Source organism: Lissotriton helveticus, chromosome 5_1 (assembly GCF_964261635.1).
Source record: "Lissotriton helveticus chromosome 5_1, aLisHel1.1, whole genome shotgun sequence".
Classification (NCBI taxonomy): domain Eukaryota; kingdom Metazoa; phylum Chordata; class Amphibia; order Caudata; family Salamandridae; genus Lissotriton; species Lissotriton helveticus.
Window position 1 is genome coordinate 134,437,678 of NC_136065.1, and position 20,771 is coordinate 134,458,448.

Sequence of the window (20,771 nt, forward strand, 5' to 3'; positions counted from 1 at the left end):
TTGCCCTTTTTTGCTCCAGAGAACCCCACAAAGAGCTGATTGGTCACCTGATGCTCTTTAGTATGATCGATGTAAAAGCTCAGTGCTTTTTTGGGGTCCAAGTGAGTCTCTAGTCTTTTGAATGAGGAGAAAAAGTTGGAAAAGAGACAGCTTATCTGACCTGAAAAGGCATCATTATCTTTGGCACAAATGCAGCCCATGATCTTAACACCAATTAATTTGGAAAAAAGGAGGTATAAATCAACTGGACTGATAGGGCCTGAAGCTCACTCATGTGACACACTGATATTACCACAACCAGAAAGACAAATTTCAAGGTCAGGAGGCATAATAGACAACTGTGCATTAGCTTGAAAGGGGTACACATTACGCAAGTGAGAACCAAATTTAACTTCCACTGTGGCATCACAAAGGGGTTTGACAGAAACATATGATGCAACCCTTTAAGAAATCGAATCACAACAGGTGATAAGAATAAGGAACATATTCTCCGGTAAATGAAAAAGGCAGAGAGGGCCAGCAAGTAACCTGTAAATAGTGCACAATGCAGGTCATTGCTGGGCTAAAGATAAAACTAACAACAAGACATCCAAGAGCTTGGCTTGCAACTGGTTGTCTGGCAGGCACCACTGCTCACCATACACTGATTTGGTGGCAGAGCGCATGGCTGCCAAGTTTACATCATTGACTTCAAAAGAGATCAACTGCCACCATTCAATCTACAAACAATGAGGTGCAGGTTGCGCAGACTCAGCAGCAAGAGCTCTGTTCTGCTGCTGTGACATATGATCATCCCCAAGTGACACTGATCGGAGAACGGATGCTCCAGCCCAGAAATTATGGGTACCACACTCTCCTGGCACAATACCGAGCAAATAGGATGACTTTGGCAGAGTCATTCCTAATCTTCAGAACTAGGGGCAGGTGAGGTAACAGTGGGAAGGCATATAGGAATCCTGAGCTCCACTACAGGCAAAACAAGTTTCCGAGAGAGCGCCTTGTTGGGAGCTCCAAGTATCAACAGTACACATTTTTGGCAAAAAAAATCGAGCAAGGGCTCTCCCAATTGCTGGACGGCGCCCTGCGTAGCCTGAAGGTGCTGCCACTTGTTTTCTGCTAGGTGTGGCCTGCTGAGATCATCTCCCCTGGCACTCAAAGATCCCACTAGGTAGGTGCAACCAAGGAGATGCCCCGATGACCCTCCTAGTTTGAGGCACAGAGCCTCCTGGCACAGTACTCAGGACCTCTCTGCCCTATCTGTTGCAGTAACACATGGTGATGACTTAGTACATGAAAACTTATACCAGACTCCCTTTACTGGTTGGCAGGAAGGCCTTCAATGTCAAGCGAATTGCCTGCAACTCCAGCAAATTGATGTGGAGTTGTCTCTCAGCCGGAAACCAGAGTTCTCAGAGTACTCTGATCTCAAACTCTCCCAGATGGCCTGTCGAACCAAGTAGTGATGCATCAGTCACCACAGAGAAGCCTGCCCATGACGGTCTAGATCTGTTGGGACCACTGCCACAATCTCTAAAGGGTTGGAGGTCTGTCAAGGCCTGATGCTGCCAATGCACCATGCCCTTGGCAAATCCCCGGAAAGGGAGAAATTGTTGGGAAGGATTGCTAAACTTGTACCGAAAGGTCCAAAGAGCAACTCATGACTCTGCTCTCTTTAAAACTATCCAGGGCAGAGTCTACTTTTTGCCGAACACGTGGGATCCATCAAAGGCCATGTCTATTAGGGATGCCAGGATGATCCATGAAAAGACCGAAGATCTCATCCCTCCATGGCGCTGGAGCAACACACTTTTCCCAGTAGCTCGCCCTAGACAATCAGTTGTGTCTACGCCTGACTGGATGACAAAAGTAGCCACATCCCGGCCATCCTGAATGGTTTGGGCCACGGAATCCCCTAAGTCTTTTGGAACCACCAGTGATCTCACCAGCCATGTCCCAGACTGCATGGGTAGAGCGTCCTAAGAGGAATCTTGCGATGACTGACCTAAGGTTGAGGATGGCCAGTGAAAACATCTGCTGCCCAAGGCTGCCATACGTTGGGATGCCATCTCGTGAGTAGTTGGAAAGGCGTTAATGTTCACTTTACTGTTAAGATGCCTGTACCACCAAACTCATGGCTTGATGAAGACTTTCAAAATGGGGATAAGCTGGAGCTGGTTTATGGCAACATGCAACTTTGCGATAAACCAGAGGCCAAGAACATGGTTGAGCACAAGCGTGCATCAGTGAGGGTCTTTCTGAAGAGCAGTAGAGGTTCAGTTGTTACCTAGCCAAGCTGAATGACCTAAATAAGGACATACATTTCCCCCTCCATAGTGGGGAGGGGGAATTCAAGGACTTTCATAGCTCTCCTAATGACTGTGGCAGAGGAAGGACTTTCCTGGGCTGTTAGTCCAGGGGGGAAAACCAACCCAGCATCAGGTAAGGTATCAAGTCAAATGGCATCTTGCATCTCTGGGAACCAGTTATCTTTATCATAGGGTTGGGCTAACTCATTGCCATCAACACCACTGCTGTCTCTATATGTAGGACTGTGTTTGTAGTCTGAGCCAAAAAGTTGGACAGCGTATGAACAGGAGTGCAGTAATGGTATGGGGTCTAAGTAAGAGGGACTTACGATAGGCTGCGCCATATTGGGATCAGGAGTACCGCCTTGGTGAAAGTTTAGAAGAATTTGTCTCAGACTCCACAATGGGTTGTAGATTCTCCTTCGGCAACAGCTGTGCCTATGTCAATATAAAAGGGACTAGCATAGATTTTGCCACCAAACTCAAAGGCGGTAACAATATATCTTTAAGAAACATAGGTTAGTTATAGATTCCTTAACTCAGAATTACACCCAGGCGTCAGACTGGACCCGGAAAGTTTTTTCGTCAGCAGTACCTCTGCGCGTCGGAAGGTGGCGTCTGTCAGCTCCACGTTTGTCGCTGGCGTCATGTCGCCGGGATGACGTCGCGGCAGCTTGACGCTGCCCTGGCACTCTCACGTCAGTTCTGTACACTACTTTCCACGTCAGAAACGCAGAGCCATGCAAGACACTGACCACTGGTGCCCAAAACTAGGGCCCTGAAAGGGTGTTCTTAGCCCTAGAAATCAGTTCTAGGAACAGGGAGGATGGGCGGTAAGAAATCTATAACTAACCTATGTTTCTTACAGATATATCATTACCGAAGCTAAGTAACTTGTTCATCTGAAAGAAACAGTTAGTTATAGATTCCTTACCTTAGAATAGATACCCCAGCAATACCAACCCCGGAGGTGGGTCTGCGAACCATGTGCACACCAGAAAGTCCTGGAGAACAGAACACCCAAAGAAGCCGTCTCTCCGGACTTGGCGGTCGAGGCAGTAGTGTCTCGTAAACGTGTGCAGCGATGCCAACTTAGCTGCCTGACAGATGTCATTTAGAGGAACTCCTCGTCCCAAAGCAGTAGTGGCTTCCGTCGCCCTGGTGGAATGGGCGCGCAGCTTCAGTGGAGGCTCCATCTTTGCAAAAGAATAGCAGGCTTTGATACACAACACAACCCATCTGGAGAGGGTCTGTTTGTGTCCGACCCGACCTTTCTTGGCACCCACATAGCCAACAAAGAGCTGGTCATCCACCTGGAACTGTTTAGTGCAATCAAAATAAAAAGAAAGCGCACGTTTTGGGTCCAGACGGTGGAGCCTCTCTTCCTCTTTTGTAAGGAAGCGGAGGCGAAAGAAGGTGGACAAAGTGATGGTTTGCCAAATGTGAAAGGAGGTGACAACCGTTGAAAGGAAGGATGGACGAGTCCTGAGGACAACTTTGTCCTGATGTACAGACAGGAAAGGAGGCTTTGAGGAAAGTGCAAGGAGCTCACTCACTCTTCTTGCAGATGTGATGGCCACTAGGAATGCAGTTTTAAGAGTTAAAAGCCTCAAAGGACAGTTGTGAGGCGGCTCAAAGGAAGCGCACATTAAATAGGTTAAAACCAGATTCAAGTCCCACTGAGGCATAACAAAGGCAATAAGAGGAAAGAGCTGCGTTATGCCTTTCAAGAAACGGTTTACAACCGGGGACTTGGAGAGACGGCTGATCAGGAAGCCGAAGAAAGGCAGAAATGGCCGATAGATAGCCCTTGATAGTGCCCAGAGCAGAGCCCTGCTGGGCCAAAGAAAGTTGGAACAAGAGACCCTCAGAAAGAGGGGCAGAATGGGGATCCATGGCCTTTGCTGAGCACCATGCCACAAATTTGTTCCACTGGCAGGCATACACCGTCTTAGTGGAGGGATGCCTGGCTGCCAAGATTACATGACAAACTTCAGGAGACAAGTCAAATGACGTCAACTGCCGCCGCTCAATCTCCACGCAAGGAGGTGGAGATTGGACAGGTTCTGGTGGAAGACCGTCCCCTGCTGCTGCGACAGAAGATCCTCCCGAAGAGGCAGTTGGATCGGAGGATCGATGCCCATTTTGAACAGCTCAGGATACCAGACTCTTCATGCCCAATCTGGAGCCACAAGAATGACTTGGGCCTGGTCGCTCTTGATCTTCAGCACTCTGGGCAAAAGTGGTATAGGCAGAAAGGCGTACAACAGATCGCAGCCCCACGCGATTAAAAGCTTTGTCTAGCGAGTGCCGCCTTGCAAATGACAACGCGCAGAATTGCTGACATTGCACATTCTCTTAGGTGGCGAATAGTTCTAACCAAGGTGCTCCCCACTGTTGAAAGAGACATTGCACCACCTCTGAGTGAAGGCGGCATTCGTGATCCATCATGCACCTACGGCTGCGTTTGTCTGCCCTGGCGTTCAGGGAACCTGCCAGGTGTTGAACCACCAGGGAAATGCCCTGATGTTCCAGCCATGTCCAGAGGCGATGGGCCTCCTGACATAGGGGCCACAACCCCACCCGCCCTGTTTGTTGCAGTACCAAATGGCAGTGGTGTTGTCAGTGTACACCTGAACTTCTCCTCCCCGGACAGAGGGAAGGAATGATTTCAGTGCAAGACGAATCGCCCGGAGCTCCAGAAGGTTAAAGTGGAGCCCGGAGACCAGAGATCTCTGATCTCTGCCTCTCCCATGTGGCCCCCCCCCCATCCCAGAAGGGGTGCGTCCATCACCACTGTGTGCTCTGATTGGGGAAGGGAGAGGGTTCTGCCGTTGACCCAATCCTGGTTCGTGTGCCACCACTGCAGTTGTCGTGCAGTGCCCTCCGAGATCTGGATGCAATCAGACAGATTCCTCTGATGCCTCGCCTACTGGAACTTCAGGTCCCACTGCAGAGCCTGCATATGCCACCTGGCATGATCGACCAGTAGGATGCAGGATACCATGGGGCCCAGCAGCCTCAGAGTCATACTGACCGGAACCCAGGATAGAGACTGAAAGATCGGAATCTTAGCCTGAATATCGGATAAACCCAAAACCGTGCTGTGTCCAGAACCGCTCCGATAAATAGGAGCTTCTGAGAGGGGATCAGGTGGGACTTCAGCACATTGATGGAGAACCCCAGCGAATGCAGGAGGTCGGCCGTAGTCTTGAGGTGGGAGATGACAGTCTGGGGCAAACCCGCTTTCAACAGCCAGTCGTCGAGATAGGGGAAGACTGGAACCCCTGATCTGCGAAGATGACCTGCAACCACCGCCATCACTTTCGTGAACACCCGAGGAGCGCTGGTAAGGCCAAAGGGGAGAAAGGTAAACTGAGAGTGCTCTTGGCGTACCATGAACCGCAGGTAACGCCGGTGGGCCAGCTGGACGGGGATGTGAAAATAAGCGTCCTGCAAGTCCAACGCTACTAACCATTCTCAAGGGTCGAGGGCAGATAAGACCTAAGCGAGCGTCAAAATTCTGAACTTATCCTTAGGGAGGAAGCGCTTGACGTACCCGAGATCCAAGATAGGACGCAGGCACGAGAATGTAGTGGGACTGACACCGCTACCTACTTCTGGGACAGGAACCCGCTGGACGGCTCCCTTGGCCAGGAGAGGTGTAACTTCCTGTTGGAGAAGACCCAGGTGATCCTCCGACATACAGTGGTGCTGTGGTGGCATGGCTGGAGGGGTAGCCTCGAAGGAGAGGTGGTAGCCCCTTTGGACTATTTGCAAAACTCACCTGTCAAACGTGATGGTGCGCCAGTGGGGGAGGTGATGGCGGATCGGGCCGCCAACTGGTGTTTGATGGGCCTGAAATGTCGGACTAGGAAGGCTTAGAGGCTGCTGCAGAGAAGGGGGAGGGGAGTGTGGGCGTGGTTTGTTGGACTGCCCTACCCGCTGCCTCCCTGAACCACGACAGTGGTTCCCACGTCCTGGCAGCGCTAAGGTTGGGGAACTTGAGTCGGCCTGTGGCTCTGGTGGGAACGTAGAGGGGCACCCATTCCGTCGCCACGTAAGGGGAGAAAAGCAGACTGCGCAGGGCGGCTGGAGAGGCCCAAGGACTTGGCCGTAGCCGCCGAGTTCTTGAAATGCTCTAGAGCGTGGTCTGCTTTGTCGCTTAAAAGGCGATGGCCATCAAAAGGCATGTTCATGAGTGTATTCTGGACATCCCCAGAAAAGTCAGTCCATCACATCCAGGAGTAGCGTCCGGCCTAGAGAGTCCCCCCCCCCCCCCACCCCCCCCCCACCCCCCTGGCAAAAGAGCCTGGGAGAGCACTGTCCGGGCCTCCTCCGGACAATGAGGCAGCATCTGCGCCACTGTATCCCACACAGAGTGGGAATAACGGCCCAATTGGCATGCAGTGTTTACCGAACACAGTCCCAAGCTGGCAAAAGAGAAAATCTTCTTCCCAAGATGATCCAGCTTCTTGGATTTCCTCTCAGGTTGGGCAGTAGGGAATGTGCTCTTGGAGGGAGATACTTGGATCACCAAGCTCTCAGGGGTAGGGTGTTGGGAGAGGAAAGAGGAGTTGCCCGGAGCAAGGTGGTGGGGTTGGGCAATTATCCTATCCATGGGAGCCCCCTTGTTCGGCCTGGACCAGGTACCCAAAAGGACGTCGGTGAGGGCTTCATTAAATGGCAGCAGGGGCTACAAAGAGCTCGCTTGCGGTTGAAGCACCTCTGTCAGGAGGTTAGTCCTGACCGCCCATGTAGGGAGTTCGAGTTTGAGAGACTCAGCCGCCCTACGCAACACCACTGCGTATGACGCTCCCTCCTCCATAGCCACGGTAGGAGGAGACAACACGCCAAGGTCAGGGGAGGTGTCCAGATCACTGGCACCACACAGTTATTATTATTATTATTATTAGTTAGCATTTCTAGAGCGTGTGGCTACCCAGAGGCATCCCAGCCCTTGCGGTATAGCAGTGAGAGGGGGGGGTTAGAGACTGAGGTTTTAAAATAGCCTCGTTTTCAGGTGCTTTCGGAAGGTTAGAAGAAGGGTCTCGGAGCGTAGCTGAAAGGTAAGAGTGTTCCATAGCCTGGCTGTGCTATACGAGAAGGAGCTACCCCCACTGTGTGTCTTATGAATTTTGGGGATGATGGCCAGACTCGTATATCTCTTCGCCCGATATTTAGCTCGTTTTAATGATCTATATATCTTTATTTCAGTAATCTTCTCTAAGTCTACGACAAGTATTTGTACTGTGATAACAATGGTGATAAATTGGACGAGTCACTAATCATTGGACTGATCGCCCATCATATAAATACACTATTACGTGCTAATATCGAGGTATAGCCAATGTAATAACATTCTTGGCATTACAAACTGATTAGGAGGGGATGTCTTTACTCATTATCTTCTTATTTGCCTCTTGACCTACTAGAATCCCTATGGTAAAAGGTCTATCCGATCCAACGTCGCAGGCACTTTGTCACAATGGAATGAAGAATTTGGTGGACCTTTTACGTTTGACCAGGAAGTGAGTCCTTAAATAGACTATGATCTTAAAGCCCAGGTCTCTATTAGTAAATAATCTAGGTAGTGTGATAACTTCTCATCATGCACTCCTTATTACAGATTCCTGGTCACCGCCGCATACAATTGAAGATTCCGGGAATCATATAAATATACAGCGTTTGATGCCCTTAGAATTGGGAATAAGGTCAGTGTTTTTGAAACTGTGACCTGAAAGCAAGGACCTGGATTACTATTTGTGTGTGTTTTTTGACACCTATCGATTGGCACGGTGTGGTAATGGGTCTATCTCGCTCTCTGTAAAGACGTTAAAACTTAGTTGATAAAACTGTTCAGGTTTTGTTCTAATACTTCCTACTCCAAATCACCTCCTTTTTCTGGTTCTTCACGTTTCCTTTCTTCTATTTCTTTCCTCTCTTTGGCTAGATGTGGCAAAAGAGATTTTAAACATTGTAGGACTTATCAAATTATTTGCACTTATGAATATATATTAAACAAATGAGACTATACTATTATTTCCACAGCCTTGAGGAAGTCACTTGGTGTGACGAAACACGTGTCGCTGTCGCTCATTTGGACTAAGAATATGAGGATATAACCACCGAATTTAGTCTCCTGAATGTTATATCTCGTTGAGGGGCATTGGTCCTTTCTTGGTCCTTCTTCTGAAATTGTCATGTTCTAAATGTAGTTCTGAATTAAACAATTACTATTTTTGAGTACCTAAATCTGTCTACTGCCAGTGATATTCGGAAAGAATATAAAGTATTTTGTTTTGACTAACTATGAATAAGAAATGTTACTTTTGAGTGCCGGGATATCTGTACAATTGTATGGCCAGACTCAGGCTTGAGGTGCGGAGGAGTTTCCTGGGGTGGTAAAAGGTAATGAGGGAGTTAAAGATGGTGGGGCTTTTGCCCATCAGGGTTTTGTGGGCTATGCAAAGGGATTTGAATTTAATTCTTTCCAGAATAGGTAGCCATGTAGGGCTTTTAGGCATGGCTTTGCGGATTGAGTTCTTGGCACTCCAAGCAGCATCCTGGCGGCACAGTTCTGGGCCACTTGGAGTTTCCTAATGGTAGATTTGGGCACTCACAGGTACAAGGAGTTACCATAGACCAGGCGCGAGAGGACCAGGGTCTGGACCACCGTTCTTCTTGCCCCACTGAGGAGAAGAAGAATTTTTCTCAGCATTCTGAGGATACCGTAACACATACCGGCCACTTCCACGGCTTGCGGATCACATTTTTGTGATTTGTCGAGAAACACTCCCAGGCTTTTGACCTTGGGTTATGGGGTGGGTGCTTGTCCTAGACATGTTGGCCATTGCAATTTGAAGTCAGTGTTGGGTAGATTACCCAGATACATGACTTCAGATTTGTCGCCATTGAGCCAAAGGCAGGAGTTTTGCATACATGTAGCAACCTTCTCCAAGAATGTTTCTAGGTCAGAGGGGGCATTGTGCGGTTGTCTTAGAGAGACCACTAGCTGGGTGTCATCAGCATAGGTATAAATTTGTATACCAAATGGGAGGACAGTATCCGCCAGTGGCCTCATAAATAAGTTGAATAAGATAGGACTCCTGGATGATCCCTGAAGAACTCCATACCTAAGAGGTCGACACCTGGAGGTGGATTCTCCTGAAAAAACTTGAAGTTCTAACACTGATGTACGATTGGATCGATGCTATTGCTTCTCCCGATACTCCTACACTCCCAAGCCGGTTCAGAAGGTGTCGAACGCAGCACTTAAGTCGAGGAGAATGATGGCTACTGCTCCTCCCTGATCCTCTCTCCAGTCCTGTTTACTGTCCAACTGGTCAGTCAGCGGGTCACCTGACACCTCCCAGTCCTCCTCTTCAACCTCTGGCTGCCAATCTGGTCTAAAAGGGACCCCAGGAGTGAACAGGTGCACAAAAACCCCTCTTGGCGCCCGTCCGGCTCCAGGTCCACATCAGGATGGAGGCTGGGGTTGACGCCGGCCAGGGGGCTGACCGGCGTCGAATACGGTATCGTTGCTGGAGGAAGCGGCGCTGGTGGAGGCATATAAAAGGTCAACCGCCGCCGATCCGGATCCAGGCCTGGATCCAAAGGGGGCCTGCGGCGGCGAAGTCCTAGGATCCTTCAACTGAGTCCGCCGGGCCCTGAGGCATGGTGGGGGGTTCGGGCTGCCCAAAGATGGCGTGCAGCGCCTCATAAAACTTTCGAAGTTGGGCAGTGAAAGGAGGGAAGCTCAGAGTCGACTCTTCAGGCTCCACACGCGGAGCAGCGGGAGGGGCACCGCCCGCATTCCTTATCGCGTCCACAGACCGACTGGGCGAAGTCGAAGAGTGACTATGCTTCTTCGACTTACCAGACCCCGAGTGCAAAGACTTGAAAGACTTGGAAGAATGGTGATGGCTTTGCGACCGGGCACTTGACCTCCCTCGCGACCAAGACCTCGAACGGCGCGCAGTCGACTGCCGAAGCTCGAGTAGCTTTCGGGACCACTCCCGCAAAGCCTAAGGCGCCATGGAGCGGCAGTCGGAGCACGACTTGGGGTCGTGGTTGCGCTCCAGGCAAAAGAGGCACACGTGGTGCAGATCTGAAACAGACTATCAGTTGGGAACAGTATCCGCAAGCCTTAAAGCAGGGCATCCTTATGTGCATCAGGGGTCATAGACTCAAAAAGACGTCGACAAAAGTCGCTCAAAAAGTTCAGTGAAAAACTGACTGGAGGTACCGCTCTCTCCGGATCTGCTCTGGCTGGCATGGAAAAAGAAAAAATGTATGTCAGCGTGCGAGGGTGGCGTTTAAGTAGCTGCCGCAACGTCATCCCGGCGACACAACACCAACGACAAACGCGGAGCCGATCGACCCCACCTTCCGACGTGCAGCGGTACTGCTGACCAAAAAACTTTCCAGGTCCAGTCTGACGCCTAGGGGTAATTCTAAGGTAAGGAATCTATAACTTTCTTTCAGATACTTTAGCTACCCAACCTGAAGAAAGATAATAGCAAAATGCAAGAAGAATGTTAAAACAAATGATATATATATATATATATATATGAAAATATCCAATAAGCGAAGGCTGGCCCACGCAATAATCTGTGTAGTGCAAGGGGCAGGTTTCCATTCATACTGTTCATTAAAAAAAGGAACTAGTGAAGATGCACATACACATAAATAGGAAGAGATACAATATGTATGACATATGGCCAGAATGCAAGGCAGTTAGATTAGACTTTTTAAAACAGTTCCCAGCCTTGCTACTGGGTGCAGAGTATCCCACACATTGAAAATAGGAATGAGCCAGGACATCGCCGGTGAAACATAAATTCGCAGGCTGTCAAGACTGAGTAGGGCTCGAAAAAGAAATACATGTGACTGAGTCCCAGAAGCAGGGTCCCATTTAACCAATATTATTAATCACATCCATCAAACAGCAAGCCGAGCAAAACTGCAGAACGATAATCACACTAATACTCTGCTTACTAATAAACTCAGAAAAAAGTGTAACATGCACTATATCACTAATGAATTTGGAGGATTACCATCTTTCAGCTCCTGAATGTCCCTGGGTTGTACGAAGTCAGGTTTAACGATTTCAAACCACCAGAACAGTTCAGCAATAAAGACCATAACATTGGGCTGAAAAATTAATTGGAAAAGTTTAGTCTGAGTTTTTTCATCCATACCCTTTACTTGATATAAAGTATGTAATAATATACCTTACCTTCAACACCATGGGAGAATACAGCATATCTTCCAATGTGAGATAAAAACATTTGTTTAGGTATTCATTTGAGAATTCCCTCAGAAGCTGAATGTTATATAAGCTGTCGGCAATTGAGGTTACTTCTTTCAAGCATATATCTAGGGGGAGGAAAAAAACAAGATGCTTTTATCATCTAAAAATAAAAGTGAATCGTGAGCTACAGAACAACATGCCAGAATATAATGATCATCCTGAATCCTGAAAAAAGCAGAATGTTTGGTTTCACTGGTCTCATTATAGATACTCTTAGGTGTGACTTGAAGCTCTTCCTCTATTTGCAGCAGCCCCCCACACTCCTCTGCACCACTCAGTGCTATAAAGTCCGATTTCAGATCGTATTACCAGCAAAGTCATCAAGACCACATTATACATTTTATTTGCACATGATACAAATCGCATCAGCAACAGGACAATTTCACTGACGAAAGATGCTGGATGCATGTGTTTGGAAAACGCTTTGCCAGGAGAGACAAATACTTCTTTGTTGTAGTGTTAACGAGTCAGCACGTCCAGGCAATGAAAAATGGGATTAGCTACAGCTCTGCCTACTCGTTAAAGGAACCATGTCTTTCCTGCCAAGTCACTCCTTAGCCAACCTTGCTGCTGGTCTTCATGCCCTGTATGCTCCAAAATGGAACCACAGAGCTATCAAACTGGAAGTCTCATAAGGCCATGTTTTACAACCAATGCTGGACTGAATCTCGCTTACTCTGTGCTAACATCAGTCACATGGTTAGAGCATTTTTAAGTAGTGCAATGACGCTGCATAATTGAAAAAGTTACTTCCCTTCGGTAGCAACGTTTCTCGTAGAGACTCTTACTTTAGAATAATTCCTTACTTTAGAATAATACCCAGGCATCCAGTCGGAATTTTTGGGGGAGCAGTACCCCACACCCACATTGCTGCCTGACCGATAGCCTGGACTAATGCAGTGGTCACAGCCTTGGCTCTGGTGGCAGCAGATTTTGATGCAGAGCACTATCCATTGTGAGATGTTCCGTTTCTGTACCAACCTTCATTTTTTGGCTCAGACTTACCCGACAAAGAGTTCATCATTCACTTGGAAATCTCTTATGCGGTCAAGGTAGAACTAAAAATGCTTTTTTTGGGTCCAGGCGATGGAGTCTCTCCACATCTTTAGACACGTGACGTGAATCGTTAAAAGGTAGGCAGGGTAATGGACTGGCCTACATGAAAGAGTTACCACGTTCGGTAGGAAGGATGCTCTAGTCTGAAGAACCAGATTGTCTGGGCAGATGGTAAGGTATGGAGTTCACTAACCCTCCAGGCAGATGTTATCGCCACCAGAAAAAGCTGTTATTATGGTAAGGAGCCTGATAGGACAGTTGGCTAACAGTTGTAAGGGAGCACACATCAACAATGTGAGGACTAAGTTGAAGTCCCACTGTGGCATAATGAAAGGAGCTGGTGGAAACATATGCTGAAGACTTTTGAGAAACCCATTTACAATAGGGGATTTGAAAAGGGATGCTGGTCTGGCAACCACAGAAATATGCATAGAGCAGACAGTAACCTTTCAATGTGCCCAAGGCAGAGCATGCTGCGCTAAGGTAAGAATAAACAAAAGAACCAGGGAAAGGAGTGCAGATAGGGGATCAACGTGCTTAATTGTACACCAGGCCACCAACTTGCTCCAATGGTAGGCGTATACCATCTTGATGGATGGATGGATGGATGGATGGATGGATGCCTTGCTACCAAGATAAAATTGCAGAATTTGGATGGGAAGTCAAATGTGGTCAACTGCTGCCACTCAATCTCCACACAAAGGCAAAGTATGTTCCAGTTCGGGTCCAGAACCCTGTTATGTTAATGGAGCTGATAAAGCGTATGGTTACCCTGGGGTGTCCTGGCGCTGCGCCCTGCCCTGTTGCTGCGACAAAAGATCCTTCAGAAGAGGCAGCCTGATCTGAGGACCAGTGCTCATGCTCAACATCTCGGAATACCAGACTAAGTGCCCAATCTCAAGCCACAAGGATGACTTGGTCCTGGTCGTTCCTGGGTTTCTCCAGAACTCTGGGCAGGAGAAAATGGACATCTTTCCTTGGGCACCGGAAAATTGCGGGAACAGCAACCACAACCTACTTCTGATGCCGGCACCTTCTCAATAGCTCCCTTGGACAAGAGCGATAACACCTCCTGCCAGAGTAAGGAGAGGTGTTAGTTTGTCAGCTTGTCTTAAGTAGGTGGTAGGGGAGGTTCACAAAGGTGAGGAAGTAGCCCCTTTGGATGAGCTGCATAATCCAACAGTGTGATGTAATTGACCTCTATTGGTGCAAGTGAAGGAGTATCCTGGCCCTCACTTGATGCCCAAGATTTTCGGAGGATACACTAAAGGGGTTTGGAGGTTGCAAGGGCCGGGTGGTGGTGGATTGGCATGATCTCTGGCTCCTGTCTCACGTAGCCTGTGGGAACAGCATCCTTGGCCAGGAAAATCTTGAACGATGAGTCACCGTTCTCTCCAAACAACCGATAGCCATCAAAGGGCATGTACATGAGCGAGGTCTAAGAATTCCCCGAAAAGCCAGAGGTTTTCAGCCAGGCCTAAGAGCCAACGATGATGAAATCACTTTCTCGAGATAGTCGGTCAGATTCAGTCCCCTTCGGATGGTGAATTTGGCTGCATCCCTACCATCAGCAATTGCTTTAGGGAGAATGGCTCAGGCCTCCTCAAAGACCAAGGGCAGCATTTGCGCAACCGAGTTCCAGATGGTGTGGGAGTATCGGCCCAGGAGGCACGCAGTGTTTACCGACAACAGTGCCAGGCAGGCAGAACAGAACATCCTCTTCCCAAAAGTATCCCACCTTTTGGATTCCCTGTCTGGTGGAGTTTTAGGGCATATGCCAGGGTTAACTTTGGAGGTGGAGACCTGGACCATCAAGCTCTCCGGGGTGTGTGCTGAGTGAGGAAACTAGGCTCCCCTGGGCCGGGGCAATGGAGGCGGGTGATTGTTTTATGCAAAGGAGCCCCTGGGCAGGGCTTGGACCAGGCATAGAGTAGGACATAGGTAGGGGCTTCATTAAATGGGAGAAATGATTCTGTGGGGGTGGTCCCAACTGAAGCACCTCTGTCAAGACGTATGCCCTGTCACTGAGGAAGTGCGGAGGTCTAGGACTTCGGGGCGCTCCGCACCACCACTGCAAATGAGGCACCCTTCACCATAGCCACGGTAGGGGGAAAGATCAGGCCAGTGTCTGGGGAGGCGTCCAGTCCATTGGCAACCACCAGCTCCTCATAGCATGGGCCTTGGGATCTTCTAACAGATATCCATAAGGGTCAGCAGACCCTTCCCATTCATCTCCCAAACCAGGCCAGTCATATAAATAATAAATAATTTATCTTACTCACACACGAATAGAACACTATGTGAGAAGGATTTGATATTTTGATTCAATCTGTTTAAATTTGCATTTTATTTTAAAGTTACGTTTTTCATTTCGTTTTTTTTTTTCATATAAATATTTAGACAAAACATTTAAAAAAAGAAATCACAAAACCCAAAACATTTACTAATTCTTGTTGCTCCTCCCTTCCGAGCTCATTCATACACCCTATCACTAAAGATCTTTTTCAAACAGACTTCACACACATTCATCCTCCTAACACACTAGTAACAATTATTTTATACAATTTATGCAAAAAAAAAAAAAAGAATCACATTAGAAAACAAAAACATTGTGATGGAAATATCGTTGAGTTTTGTTATGGTTTTCAATATGACAAAATCATATGGCAAAACCATAAGAAAACTCAACGATATTTCCATCACAATGTTTTTATGTTTTCTAATGTGATTCTTTTTTTTTTTTTTGCATGAATTGTATAAAATAATTGTTACTAGTGTGTTAGGAGGATGAATGTGTGTGAAGTCCGTTTGAAAAAGATCTTTAGTGATAGGGTGTATGAATGAGCTCGGAAGGGAGGAGCAACAAGAATTAGTAAATGTATTGTTTTTTGTGATTTCTTTTTGAAATGTTTTGTCTAAAATAAAATGCAAATTTAAACAGATTGAATCAAAAGATCAAATCCTCCTCACATAGTGTTCTATTCGTGTGTGAGTAAGATAAATAATTTATGAATTAGGATCAGCAGCGCTGGCACCTTTTTTGTGATACATATTAGGCAGGGTTTGGCCTTGCTGCTTGGGAGCCCATACCCAGTGGAGAATAGTAAAAGTAGTCATATAAATAAGGCATTAGCTCCATCATGGGAAGTTTGCCGCTCATCTGCACAGGCGTAAGACAATGCAAGTCCGCCTTCATGCCGGAGTCTGTGCTGACCGCGCTGTTGGGAGTCGGCAGTGGCACAGGAGCAGCCGCCGAGCAAGGTTGAGGTGGTTCGACAGGCACAGCTCTGGTTCCATCAACGGATCCAAGGGGCCTGACTGGCACCAGGGGCAAACCCACCGGCGGAAGACCAGTAGGGCTGCTTCAGAGCCCGCAGGGCATGAATGCACTCCAGCAGGGATGGGCCTCTCAAATATGAGGGGCATGGACTCATAAAATTCACATAACTGGGCAATGGTTGCTCCAGCTCTCAGAAACTCAGGGAGGCACGGAGACGGCCTAGGTCCCAACACAAAGCTAGGCCTCAAATGCAGACGTTGTGTCTCGTCAAGCAAGTAACTCACCTTCGGTAACACATTATCTGGTAGAGACGGAATCAATCCGAATTTTCCTTAATTTATAATTTCCCCAAGGCGCAAGACTGGATCTGGAAATTTTTCCCATAGCACGTCCACATGTATGTAGAGAGCACTGCACGACTCGTATCGACAGAGTCCTAATAACTCCAGCGCCAATGTCAATTTCTTGCAGGACTATTTTCCGAGCTCAAAACATGAAGCCACATATAGAAACTGCCTATTGAAACAGCGTGCTAAAATAAAAGACACAATTGTGTTAAATAATCACTGGAATCATGATGTGAAGGACCATAATGAAATCTTTGAGACAAAAGAAGACGCAGTTCGCAGAGAGGGGAGGACGGGAGTGTAGTTAAGGAATCTGTGGCTAGATACTGTCTCTAGCAGACAATGTGTATTCAAAGGCAAGTAACTTGTTGATCTGATAAAGACATCAAGCCAGAGATTCCTTACTCTAGAATCAAATGCCAAAGCCCTACCATCTCCAGAGGGGGGTCTGCGAACTGAAACCATGGAAAGACTTACTATAGCAAATCCAGTCTTGAACAAGAGTAAAAGGTGAGCAATAACATACTCTACCACATAAAAACTCCGGAAAGAACCACAGGTAAGTAAAATCACAAGATATTTAAACCATGGGAGTAAAATACCCATGTTAGTATGACAAATCTGTCAGAAGCCAACAAATAATATGAGTATAAAACTATTCGCACCGCTAACAGGATTCAAACCATGCAGTCTCACCCCCCCAATCACTGTGGACAGAACCACAGTAAAAAAAAGTTATAAAAACATTAAAAGCATGGGGATAACTTTACCTCTGATAATTTATTTATTTATTAGGCATTCTTGTATAGCGCTAACACTGTCACCCAACGGGCATCCTGGCGCTTAGACTATGATGACACAGCACATGATTTTGTCCAGCTACCGCTCTTGTTTATATTGCTCTGGGGAAAAGATGAGTTTTTAACGCTTTTTTGAAGATGGCAAAATCTTCCAGGCCTCTCAGACCTATCGGCAAAGTATTCCACAGCCGTGCTGCGGTGATCCTAAAGGACCGTCCACCCATCCGGGATCTTTTGAACTTAGGTACTACCACCAGGTGAGCCGAGGCTGACCGGAGTGTTCTTGATGGCAGATACCAAGAAAAAAGATCTTGCAACGGGGCCGGGCCTTGATTGTGTAACGCTCTAAAGACCAGGCAAAGAGCTTTAAAATTCACCCGTTGAAAAATGGGGAGCCAATGGAGGTCCCTGAGTGCCATGGTAGAAGAATCCGAGCGTCGTCGCGACGGTGCCAATTTGGCAGCAAGATTCTGTATGCGTTGGAGTTTTCCTAATACAGTAACAGGAGCCCCCAGCAGCAATGCGTTGCAATAGTCGAGACGACTTAATATTATGCTCCGCACTACTTCTGGTCTTGCCTGAGTCGGGAGCAAGGGTAGGATCCTTCTCAAAGAGCCAAGTAGCGCCATACATGTAGCTACCGTTTTGTTTACTGTGACGTCCAGCTGTAGGTCAGAGCTGAACATGACCCCCAGGTTCCGAACCGAGTCAGCAGGCAGACTAGTGCCTTGGAAATCGGGAGGCCAGAAACCCTGTGGTAAGGGTCTGGGGATCCTGTCCATGGAGCAGTGTAATACCTCCGTTTTTAAGCTGTTAAATTGGAGGGAGTTACTCCCCAACCATTCTGCCGTGGTACTCATGCACCGATGGAAAACCTCCTGCGATACCCCTCCCTTACCCTCAAACGAGAAGATAAGTTGGGTATCATCGGCGTAATTGGTGACTGCTATACCAAACGACTTGATCAACCTGATCAGGGGACGCAGATATAAATTAAAGAGGATAGGGCTAATGGCTGAGCCCTGAGGTACTCCTTGCCCAACCCTCTTGATGTTCGATTGAAAGGGTGGCAGAGCAACTACCTGGTGCCTTTAATCGAGATATGACACCAGCCATTCAAGGGCCAAGCCCGACACCCCAGCCTCTCTCAATCTCCCGATCAGGATTGCGTGGTTGACCGTGTCGAACGCTGCCGACATGTCCAGGAGCACTAGAAAGGCTGCTTGGCCCTGGTCGGCACGCGTCCGAAGGTCATCGAGAACAGTCACCAAAGCCGACTCTGTACCGTGTGCCGGTCGAAACTCAAATTGAGCCACATAATAAGACAATGTCACCTAATTACCCCATGAAAATAAACCCTTTGGTCTTATGTTGTGGCCCGAACACCGCACTTTTGAACTTTAGGCACAGCACATAGAGCAGCAGGCCATGACAATGAGCAATACCCTTATGCCATATAAAGTCCATAGCCAGGACTTACCTGTAAATTACACAGAGAAAAACCCACCTCCAGGGGAGAACACATAATGAATGGTCTTATCAAAAAGAAATCTAAGACAACAGTAGCAACTATTGGCATGGAAGCAGTCTTTCCATACGAAAATTAACTAGAGAATACAAATACTTCTAGCATATCTCATATAGTTACATAGGAGCAAAATGATTGACTCCTATTTATCAACAAAAGAAAAACCATATTTTAACAAAGAAAAATAATGCCAAATAATCTGCCGACAATATTGACCTAACAGTATGGAACTATAGTGGGATTATACCACTTAGGAAAGCAACAGCCCTCCAACCTGTCAGAGTAATGCAAGTTACCAGAGACACCACCGTAGAGGAATGGTAGAATAAAGTTGAATCAGATGTTATGCATGGAAAAGAAACCTCGATAACCTAGCGAAAACAGAGGTTAGTACGTGACCTTACTTTTATGATTAGAGACCCATCTACAGATAATCTAAAAAAAGTTCCTCACAATAAAACCTAAAACTTTAAAAGATGTCATAATAGAAGAATCCAACGAGCCATAAAATAAACCCAATTTGTACATGTCATCTAGGGACCACACTTCACAAAGTGTGAACGCAATCACCAACAACTAGAGACAGTTGAATAATTTAAAGAGTTGTCCCCTAGAGAAGCAACGATCCTGTATGATAGTAATAAAAGTCTTCTACAAATGGTAGAAGCCTTGAGGACAACGCCTCTCTCCCTTAAGGCTCAACATGCATGAACATCTTCATAGACAAGAAAAGGTATATCATTATAAGGGACTGTCCTTCAGAAAAGAAGAAAATCTTTAGTAATAACAGCGTAAAAACAACCCAAAAAGCATAAAAAACATTAAGTATCCCTCATACAAGAAGGAATAGAATCGCCTGAGAGACTAAGCCTGCCTGGAGACCAAGAATAGCATGACATAGTCCCAGAAAAACAAACATGCTCAAGGAACATGTACAAACCAACAATGCCTACACGAAGGGGCAGAAGAGGCAATCAACAGCAATGGCTACAACACAGAACCTGAAGAGCAAAACATATAGAGTCTTAAAGCTCACATGATAAACTTTTGGTTAATTATGTTCCAAATCTAGCAAAAGTAGAAAACTTTTACCATCAATCATAAGTAACATCATCTAATGCCTAAATGCAAGGCAAGAACCAGGGGAACAGACAAAGCCATAGCCAAATAAACCTCGGCCTCAGACAACTCGTCACCACACCCACCCGCGCCATCGGCCACACGCTTGACCCCATCTTCTCCACAGGCTCCCACGTTGCCTTCAATCACACCACCGAACTCCACTGGACCGACCACTTCACATTCAAGAAACCAACCACGCACCATCGCACCCAACAGCTGCCTCACTGCTGCTGGAGCAAAGTCACCGAAGACCAGCTACTCACCTCCCTGACCAAGAACCCACCCATCGACCCCACCAACTCTGACGCCACAGCCCTCAACCTCAGATAGTGGTTCGACAACTGCGCCTACACCCTCGCCCCGCTCAAGAAATCCTCCAACAGCCACACCAGAGCCACATGGTTCACCAACAAGCTCCAGGCCTCCAAACGCGCATGCCGAAAACTGGAGAATACATGGCTCCACGAACGCACACCAGACAACCACGCAGCCCACAAGGACGCTACCCGCAGACATCACCACCTCATCAGATTAGCCAAGAGATCCTCCTTCAAAGACCACTTGAATAACAACGCACACAACGGCAAAGAGCTCTTCAGCATTGTAAAGGAACTCTACAACCCCAGCACCAACGCCAACGACATCCCACCCACAGAAGAACTGTGCGACTCACTGGCCATCTTCTTCCACCGCAAGATCGCTGACATCCATGACAGATTCAACACCACGACCGCCCCGACTACGCCAGACTTCCCCTCCCCTGTGAACACCACCAGCGCCAACTGCCTGACCTCCTGGTCCAACGTCAACGAGACACGCAAGATCATGAACTCCATCCACTCAGGATCTCCGTGTGACCCATGCCCACACCACATATTCAACAAAGCAGACACAGCCATCGCACCCCAACTACGGAAGGTCATCAACATCTCCTTCTAAACAGCGACATTCCCGAAAAGCTGGAAACACACCGAAATCAACGCCCTCCTCAAGAAGCCCAAAGCAGACCCCAAGGA

General features: G+C 47.5%; 1 protein-coding gene across 2 annotated transcripts in view; it reads right to left on the reverse strand.

Annotated features, from left to right (window-relative positions):
• The window catches only part of CAMSAP1 (calmodulin regulated spectrin associated protein 1), a 491,735-nt gene that overhangs the window by 203,949 nt on the left and 267,015 nt on the right, over positions 1-20,771 (reverse strand). For both annotated transcript variants that reach the window (XM_078641882.1, XM_078641883.1), the window contains 2 exons: positions 11,548-11,687; positions 11,366-11,462 (listed from right to left, as the gene is read on the reverse strand). In XM_078641882.1, the coding sequence (XP_078498008.1) occupies positions 11,366-11,462; positions 11,548-11,687 (237 nt within the window). The remainder of the gene's footprint in view (positions 1-11,365; positions 11,463-11,547; positions 11,688-20,771) is intronic.